We start from the raw sequence: 9,526 nt of genomic DNA, 5'->3' as shown, positions 1-9,526 counted from the left end.
AGCATTAGCCTGTTCTCTGTGTTTATCACATAGCCGTTAGCATTAGCCTGTTCTTTGTGTTTATCATATAGCCGTTAGCATTAGCCTGTTCTCTGTGTTTATCACATAGCCGTTAGCATTAGCCTGTTCTCTGTGTTTATCACATAGCCGTTAGCATTAGCCTGTTCTTTGTGTTTATCATATAGCCGTTAGCATTAGCCTGTTCTCTGTGTTTATCACATAGCCGTTAGCATTAGCCTGTTCTCTGTGTTTATCACATAGCCGTTAGCTGTCCTCGGTCCCTCTTGTTACCGCGGTTACAGCCCGAGATCAAAGCCGAGTCCAAGTTAAACAAAAATAACTTTATTTTCAACAGAAACTAAACAAGAAACAGTTTTTGACACAAAAATCTAGTATTAAACGATTCTTCAAAAATGTGTATTATTTTTGGTATTTTTCTCTTTTTTTTTGTTTTGTCCTGGTCTTGGGGCTGACTCCGGATCAGTTAGTCCTGGTCTTGGGGCTGACTCCGGATCAGTTAGTCCTGGTCTTGAGGCTGACTCCGGATCAGTTAGTCCTGGTCTTGGGGCTGACTCCGGATCAGCCTGTGGACCCGGTCACAGTTAGTCCTGGTCTTGGGGCTGACTCCGGATCAGTTAGTCCTGGTCTTGAGGCTGACTCCGGATCAGTTAGTCCTGGTCTTGAGGCTGACTCCGGATCAGTTAGTCCTGGTCTTGGGGCTGACTCCGGATCAGCCTGTGGACCCGGTCACAGTTAGTCCTGGTCTTGGGGCTGACTCCGGATCAGTTAGTCCTGGTCTTGAGGCTGACTCCGGATCAGTTAGTCCTGGTCTTGGGGCTGACTCCGGATCAGCCTGTGGACCCGGTCACAGTTAGTCCTGGTCTTGGGGCTGACTCCGGATCAGTCTCTGGACCCGGTCACAGTTAGTCCTGGTCTTGGGGCTGACTCCGGATCAGTTAGTCCTGGTCTTGGGGCTGACTCCGGATCAGCCTCTGGACCCGGTCTAGGACCACCTGGTTGAGTCCCACACAGTCCTGGTCCCTGAAGGGCGGGTTCACCGTGACCACGCCCCCTGCCACCGCCAGCCCCGCCCCCTGCGTCTCCACGGGAACGAGGTTCAGACGGATCCAGTCCAAGAGCCGCGTCCTGGTCCGGTCCAAGTCCTGGCCCGGGTCCACGGGCGGGTCTGAGGAGCAGAGAGCACGTCAGGAGGAGGAGCCACAGAGGAAAGGACACGCCCACTTTTAATCGGCTCATTTTTGTCACATTTTTGTCATTTTTTTGTAACATTGTTATTTTTTTGTAACATTTTTTTGTCACATTTTTGTCACATTTTTGTCAATTTTTTGTAATTTTTTTTGTCAACATTTTTCAAATTTGTGTCATTTTTTCGTAATTTTTTTAATGAATATTTTGTCATTTTTTTAATCAAATTTGTATATATTTTGTCATGCTCGGCCCGTTCTCCGACTCTTCGCTCCAAGAGGAAAAACACCATATTTGGGTGAAAGCGTCATCACGGGGCCCTTTATCAGGACACGTGGATGTCACTCATTTTTGTAACTTTTCCGTCATTTTTTTTGTGTCATTTTTAATCACATTTTTGTAATTTTTTTGTAATTTTTTTGTAATTTTTTTGTCCAATTTTTATCACATTTTTTTTCATTTTTTTTCATTTTTTCATCAAGTTTTTATCACATTTTTGTCACATTTTAAATCAAATTTTTGTCATTTTTTGTCGATTTTTCGTCATTTTTTAATCAATTTTTTGTCATTTTTTTGTCATTTTTTGTCGATTTTTTGTCGATTTTTAGTCATTTTTTAAATCAAATTTTTGTCATTTTTTTGTCATTTTTTTGTCATTTTTTGTCGATTTTTAGTCATTTTTTTAATCAAATTTTTGTCATTTTTTTGTCATTTTTTTAATCAAATTTTTGTCATTTTTTTGTCATTTTTTCGTCATTTTTTTAATCAAATTTTTGTCATTTTTTCGTCATTTTTTAATCAAATTTTTGTCATTTTTTTGTCATGCTCGGCCCGTTCTTCCACTTTTCTAGGAATTAGATATTAAAAAATCCCTCTGAAAAAACCTTCAGAATGTTGTTGTGTCTCAGCCTGTAAAGTGTGGAGTCTGTGGGAGCTTCTATAAGGGCTCAGGCTCTGCCCGAGTGCGGCTTCTCTCATTCAGAGAAAACCAGCCCTGAAGTTTTGTAGCGAGTGCTCATGCTCGGCCCGTTCTTCCACTTTTCCGCTCCAGCGTCTCGTAGGAGGAAAAACACCATATTTGGGTGAAGGCGTCATCACGGGGCCCCTTAGCAGGACACGTGGATGTCAAATCTGTCAATATTTATGAATGAAAACCCGCGGGAAAGACGGCCTTTCTACTTCCGGGTCGCCCCCACCTCGCAGACAAAACATCATCAAATAAACATCATCATTTTTATATCTGACATGAAAACTCACTGAGGTCCCTATTGTTCATGTTTGACTCACTGTGGCTGAACAGCGCCTCCATGAGGTGGATCTGCTCCGGGTCTGGGTCCTGGTCCAGGATCTGCACCTGCTTCACCGCGTGTCCCAGAACCACCCGGACCTCGGCCCCGTCCAGAAGAACCAGACTGAAACAGAACCAGAACCAGACTGAAACAGAACCAGAGGAACCAGACTGAAACAGAACCAGAACCAGACTGAAACAGAACCAGAACCAGACTGAAACAGAACCAGAGGAACCAGACTGAAACAGAACCAGAGGAACCAGACTGAAACAGAACCAGAGGAACCAGACTGAAACAGAACCAGAACCAGACTGAAACAGAACCAGAACCAGACTGAAACAGAACCAGAGGAACCAGACTGAAACAGAACCAGACTGAAACAGAACCAGAAGAACCAGACTGAAACAGAACCAGACTGAAACAGAACCAGAGGAACCAGACTGAAACAGAACCAGAACCAGAGGAACCAGACTGAAACAGAACCAGAGGAACCATGAGGAACCAGACTGAAACAGAACCAGAAGAACCAGACTGAAACAGAACCAGAGGAACCATGAGGAACCAGACTGAAACAGAACCAGAAGAACCAGACTGAAACAGAACCAGAACCAGAACCAGACTGAAACAGAACCAGAGGAACCAGAGGAACCAGACTGAAACAGAACCAGAGGAACCATGAGGAACCAGACTGAAACAGAACCAGAAGAACCAGACTGAAACAGAACCAGAGGAACCAGACTGAAACAGAACCAGAGGAACCATGAGGAACCAGACTGAAACAGAACCAGAAGAACCAGACTGAAACAGAACCAGAACCAGAACCAGACTGAAACAGAACCAGAGGAACCAGAGGAACCAGACTGAAACAGAACCAGAAGAACCAGAGGAACCAGAGGAACCAGAGGAACCAGAGGAACCAGAGGAACCAGAGGAACCAGAGGAACCAGAGGAACCAGAGGAACCATGAGCAGTCTGAGCAGTGCTGTGAGCTGGTCCTCCTCACCTGGCGGTCACCGGGTCCACCGTGACCACGTGGCCCCTCAGCTCACGGCCGTTCTCCGTCTGCACCGCCACACGCGTGTGAGTGAGTGCACTCCAGTGGGCGGGGCCAAGGAGGCTCCACGCGCTCGCCATGTCCCGCCTCCTCCTCCTGCAGAACAGACAGAGCGTCAGAAACCCCGCCCCCATGAGCAGAAACCCCGCCCCATGAGCAGAAACCCGCCCCCATGAGCAGAAACCCCGCCCCCATGAGCAGAAACCCCGCCCCTGTGAGCAGAAACCCGCTCCTGTGAGCAGAAACCCGCCCCCATGAGCAGAAACCCCGCCCCTGTGAGCAGAAACCCGCTCCTGTGAGCAGAAACCCGCCCCCATGAGCAGAAACCCCGCCCCCATGAGCAGAAACCCCGCCCCTGTGAGCAGAAACCCGCTCCTGTGAGCAGAAACCCGCCCCCATGAGCAGAAACCCCGCCCCCATGAGCAGAAACCCCGCCCCTGTGAGCAGAAACCCGCCCCCATGAGCAGAAACCCCGCCCCCATGAGCAGAAACCCCGCCCCTGTGAGCAGAAACCCGCCCCTGCGAGCAGAAACCCCGCCCCCATGAGCAAAAACCCCGCCCCCATGAGCAGAAACCCCGCCCATCTCACTAAAAAACATCTCACACTACATTCTACACTGCTCACAAAAACTCACACTCTAAAAACACATCCTAGATGTCAATCAATTGGATTTTCCTGATGAAAATCTTTCTTCATAGTGCAGGGCAATGTGTTGAGAACAAAATAACATAAGAATGATAAATGGAAATCAAATTCTCAGCCCCGGGAGGTCTGGATCCAAAATTATAGTCAAAATCAAAGTGACAAATCAGGTCACTGGTTGATCCAAATTCTGTAGAAATTCCTCCAAATGAGTCTGTATCATCCTCAGTCGTGTGTGTGGCCTCCACGTGCCTGAATGCACTCCCTACAACGCCTGGGCATGCTCCTGATGAGACCACGGATGTCCTCCTGAGGGATCTCCTCCCAGACCTGGATTAGAGCATCAGTAGCTCCTGGACAGTCTGTGGTGCCACGTGGCGTTGATGGATGGACCGAGACATGATGTCCCAGATGTATCTATTGGATTTAAGTCTGGGGAACGGGCAGGCCAGTCCAGAACATCAATACCTTCATCAGGCAGGACCTGCTGACACACTCTTGCCACATGTGGCCTCCAGGCTCTGGACACTGCGCTGGGAGACACAGCAAACCTTCTTGCCACAGCACGAATGGACGTGCCATTTTGGATGAGCATCACTCCCAGAGCAGCTTCTGTGGGTTGTAGATGCTCCTCATGATGCCTCTAGTGGTGAGAACACTGGACAAATGCAAAAGTGTTCCAAAAATACGGTCCAAAGGATGAAGACAGGGAAATGGTCTGTGGTTCCTCTTTTGGAGTGATCTTGCTAATTGCCTCTCATTTCCACCTGTGTCTGTTTCATTTCCACAAAACAAGTGAAACTGATCCACAATAAGCGTGGCTTCCTAACTGGACAGTCTGATATCCCAGAAATCTGACTGACCTGGAGCTACAGTGTGTTTTCAGTGTAGAAACATGTGAACAAGCTCATATGTAAACAAACCTCTCACATTATCACTGTTTAGTTCTTTCAGACCGAGGGTTTGTTCACCTCTGTCACCAAAACAACCCCGGGGCTTATATAGATATTATATATTATATTATAACGACAGAAATGCGCGTTTCACTGGGTCACGTGAGCTGACGCAGAGTCACGTGTTGCCATGGAAACGGCCTCACTCACCTCTGCTCCAGATGTTCTGTTTATTTTGACTCTTTTTGTAAAAAGATGAAAATCCTAAACGTGAGTCCGCGCGCAGGTCCGCCGCCCTGAGAGGTCCGGGCGGAAACACGCGCGGGCACACAAAGGTTCCGGGGCTAAAGGCGCGGCCGCGCTGCCCCCTGGCGGAGAGTCAGGAGAAACACAGGAACACAGGAGTCTGTTTAACCTCTTACCCCCCGCCTTAACCGAGGAGGAGGAGGAGGAGGAGGAGGAGGAGAGAGGAGGAGGAAGAGAGGAGGAGGAAGAGGAGAGAGGAGAAGAGAGGAGGAAGAGCCCAGCCGTGAAGATGGAAGACGGAATTTAATGAAGTAAATATCTAAATATGTGAATGAGTCAAACCCTTTTTTTTATTTTTTATTTTGTTTTATTAACATTTACAATTACTAACACCATAGAGGAAGTAGTGCCAGGGATATATTACATTTTACCAGAGGAAGATCTGAGTCAAACCCTTTTTAATAATGATCCAACACAACAGTGACGCAGCGTGGGAAACACTCAGGGAAATGTCTCCATCTAGTGGCGGCCACACGTCACACGTCTTCTTTCAATGTCGTTTTTTTGGGGAGATGTCAGAGAATTGGTAATAAATGAGTTCATCGACTGTTAAAGTAGGAGGTGTTTCTCCAAAGGAAGATGAGACACAACAGCGATGATGAAATAACAGATGAAACATTTCTAAAAGGCAGAAGTAAAGAATAATGTCAGACTAATATCGGACATGCTGGATGATCGGTCGATTCTGGAGGCCTGATATTATTTAAAGACTATTTCAAAGCTTTCGATTCTATTGATTTTCTATTCTCTACGTTAGAGCATTGTGGATTCGATAAAAGCTTTAGTTCAGTGATGAAAATGTTCTTTACTGATGTTTACAGTTATGTCTCTTTAAACCCAGGACGAACACTGAGAATAAACATTATAAAACCAGGACGTCCAGTTAGTCCCACACTGTTCAGTTATGTTTATGTTGTATTAATCATCCACATTTTCAGGGTAAACGCTTTTTTATTACGGACTTCGCCTCCGTCAGTTTGCAGATGACACGGGTTTTCCTTAGGGATGAATAAAAATAGAAAAAACTTTATTGTCTCCCATGACCAATGATGGCAGAAATGTGCCTCTGGCTTCTCATACATTCAATACATTTGCCCAGAAATGTTTATGATAAAATCAGTTCAAAATAAAATCAGTTCATTATAAAATAAGTTCAAAATAAAATCAGTTCATTATAAAATCAGTTCATTATAAAATCAGTTCATTATGAAATCAGTTCATATTAAAATCAGTTCATTATAAAATCAGTTCATTATAAAATCAGTTCATTATAAAATCAGTTCATTATAAATCAGTTCATTATAAAATCAGTTCATTATAAGATCAGTTCAAAATAAAATCAGTTCAAAATAAAATCAGTTCATTATAAAATCAGTTCATTATAAAATCAGTTCATTATAAAATCAGTTCATTATAAAATCAGTTCATTATAAAATCAGTTCATTATAAAAATCAGTTCATTATAAAATCAGTTCAAAATAAAATCAGTTCATTATCAAATCAGTTCATTATAAAATCAGTTCATATTAAAATCAGTTCATTATAAAATCAGTTCATTATAAAATCAGTTCATATTAAAATCAGTTCATTATAAAATCAGTTCAAAATAAAATCAGTTCATAATAAAATCAGTTCATTTTAAAATCAGTTCATAATAAAATCAGTTCATTATAAAATCAGTTCATAATAAAATCAGTTCATAATAAAATCAGTTCATTATAAAATCAGTTCATAATAAAATCAGTTCATAATAAAATCAGTTCATTATAAAATCAGTTCATAATAAAATCAGTTCATAATAAAATCAGTTTAAAATAAAATCAGTTTAAAATAAAATCAGTTCATAATAAAATCAGTTCATTATAAAATCAGTTCATTATAAAATCAGTTCATAATAAAATCAGTTCATAATAAAATCAGTTCATAATAAAATCAGTTCATAATAAAATCAGTTCATTATAAAATCAGTTCATAATAAAATCAGTTCATAATAAAATCAGTTCATTATAAAATCAGTTCATAATAAAATCAGTTCATAATAAAATCAGTTTAAAATAAAATCAGTTTAAAATAAAATCAGTTCATAATAAAATCAGTTCATTGTAAAATCAGTTTAAAATAAAATCAGTTCATAATAAAATCAGTTCATAATAAAATCAGTTTAAAATAAAATCAGTTTAAAATAAAATCAGTTCATAATAAAATCAGTTCATTATAAAATCAGTTTAAAATAAAATCAGTTCATTATAAAATCAGTTTAAAATAAAATCAGTTCATTATAAAATCAGTTTAAAATAAAATCAGTTCATAATAAAATCAGTTCATTATAAAATCAGTTTAAAATAAAATCAGTTCATAATAAAATCAGTTCATTATAAAATCAGTTCATTATAAAATCAGTTCATTATAAAATCAGTTCATTATAAAATCAGTTCATAATAAAATCAGTTCATTATAACATCAGTTCATTATAAAATCAGCTGAGTGTTAGATTTGGGTAAAGCTGAGTGTTAGATTTGGGTAAAGCTGAGAGTTAGATTTGGGTAAAGCTGAGTGTTAGATTTGGGTAAAGCTGAGTGTTAGATTTGGGTAAAGCTGAGTGTTAGATTTGGGTAAAGCTGAGTGTTAGATTTGGGGTGTTTCCTGTTGAGAAACCCTCTTTGTCCTGGGTCTAAGCCCCTCCCCCGGCGGAGCTGCTGATCCGGATCACGCTCAGGAATCCACACGCCGGAGCCGCCGCCGCACATACGCTGAGGACGCGAACCCGTGACCATGGCGGACTCCAGCAGCACCGGCCCGGACCCCTCCACCGGCCCGGACGCCTCCACCGGCCTCTCCTCGCTCCGGGACTACGCCAGGCCAGGTCAGTCCCAACACTGACCCACAGACACCACCAAGTGTTCATGGCGGAATACGACCGGGGTTACCGCGGCAACGGGCCCCAGGTCCACGGCAACGGGCCCCTGGTCCATGTCAACGGGCCCCAGGTCCACGGCAACGGGCCCCAGGTCCACGGCAACGGGCCCCTGGTCCATGTCAACGGGCCCCAGGTCCATGGCAACGGGCCTCAGGTCCACGGCAACGGGCCCCTGGTCCATGTCAACGGGCCCCTGGTCCACGGCAACGGGCCCCAGGTCCACGGCAACGGGCCCCAGGTCCACGGCCTGCGACGGCTCCACTTTTTTTTTTCACCACATTTTTTCCAGTTTCTCAAATTTTTATACTCAACATTTCTCACAGTTTTTTCCATGTTTTTCCAGCTTTGTCCTGCATTTATTTGATTTCATTTGTTTTACTTTTTTTCCTCCAATCTCTTCCCTACATTTCACAATTGTGTTCCAGATTTTTCTAAAGTTTGTCAAATCTTTATACTCAATATTTTTTTTATTTTTTCCAGGTTTTTCTCCCACATTTTTACCACATGTTTCAACTTTATCCTGCTTTTTTTTTTCTCCTTTTTTTCTCCAATGTTTTTCCAATCACAGAGCGAGGAGGGACGGCGAGACGATGACGCGCTAGTCGATATGCGGAAGCTTGTAGTTTATTTACGGATTTAAAAAATAAATATTTCCAGATCAAACATGACAGCAGCAGACGCAGCACTATTTTTCGATCGAGCTTTAGACCTTGTTCTAAATAGTTTAGCTCGAAAGTTTACAGCGAGTACGTCACATGTCATCGGATACGATGATACGATTGGCTGTGGCCTCGAGCAGACGCAGGAGAGACGTTTGTAAACCACACCTCTCCTACCAGGAAAGGAATTGGTCCCCAGACTAAATATCACTTGTGATTTTAGTCTGGTGTTAGCCACGCTACTATTTTCCCTACATTTTTTTCCAATAACAATGACCCGCCTCAGGTCAGCTGACCCGCCTCAGGTCAGCTGACCCTGACCCGCCTCAGGTCAGCTGACCTTAATCCGCTCACATTCTTTCCAACTTTCCTCACTTGGGATTAATCGTCTGAACGACCAGGCGAAGTGAAACAGAAGAAGGTTCAGGAGGTTCTTTCAGTCTTTTGCTTGATTACGGCCCGTGGGCCAAATCCGGCCCCTGATACGATTCAATCCGGCCCACGACTGGTGGGGCAAACATTCCTGAGTATGTAAAAAAAAGAGCAAACGCGGCGATGT

General features: G+C 43.1%; 2 protein-coding genes across 3 annotated transcripts in view; one reads left to right on the top strand and one right to left on the bottom strand.

Moving 5' to 3' along the window:
- Positions 1-817: 817 nt before the first annotated feature.
- On the bottom strand, positions 818-5,396 carry gemin6 (gem (nuclear organelle) associated protein 6). 2 transcript variants are annotated; one of them, XM_079583301.1, is made up of 4 exons: positions 5,296-5,396; positions 3,499-3,642; positions 2,494-2,618; positions 818-1,186 (listed from the first exon to the last, which is right to left on the bottom strand). In XM_079583301.1, exons 2-4 carry the CDS (start codon positions 3,627-3,629, stop codon positions 957-959), a joined length of 486 nt encoding a protein of 161 aa, XP_079439427.1. In that variant the 5' UTR covers positions 3,630-3,642; positions 5,296-5,396; the 3' UTR covers positions 818-956. The 2 variants fall into 2 exon arrangements, with proteins under 2 accessions (XP_079439427.1, XP_079439428.1); XM_079583302.1 differs by having other exon boundaries at positions 3,499-3,645; positions 5,296-5,350.
- A 2,767-nt stretch (positions 5,397-8,163) lies between these two features.
- Positions 8,164-9,526, top strand: part of LOC306982853 (reticulon-1-A-like) — a gene marked incomplete at both ends in the record, with an annotated part of 14,706 nt that continues 13,343 nt past the window's right edge. Inside the window, one exon of the mRNA XM_079583304.1 lies at positions 8,164-8,254. Coding sequence (XP_079439430.1) covers positions 8,164-8,254 — 91 coding nt within the window. The remainder of the gene's footprint in view (positions 8,255-9,526) is intronic.

The sequence above is a fragment of the Gobius niger genome, assembly GCF_951799975.1.
Source record: "Gobius niger genome assembly, contig: SCAFFOLD_87, whole genome shotgun sequence".
NCBI classification, from domain to species: Eukaryota; Metazoa; Chordata; class Actinopteri; order Gobiiformes; family Gobiidae; genus Gobius; species Gobius niger.
Note: the sequence above shows the minus strand (reverse complement) of the source record. Positions and strands in the feature narration are given on the sequence as shown.

Excerpts from the sequence above, each read along its gene's own strand:
- gemin6 (XM_079583301.1), bottom strand. The coding sequence starts at position 3,629 with ATGGCGAGCGCGTGGAGCCTCCTTGGCCCCGCCCACTGGAGTGCACTC. Across the intron at positions 2,619-3,498 it reads GTGGACCCGGTGACCGCCAG|TCTGGTTCTTCTGGACGGGG; the intron begins GTGAGGAGGACC and ends GTTCTGTTTCAG. Across the intron at positions 1,187-2,493 it reads GGAGGCGCTGTTCAGCCACA|ACCCGCCCGTGGACCCGGGC; the intron begins GTGAGTCAAACA and ends TCTGCTCCTCAG.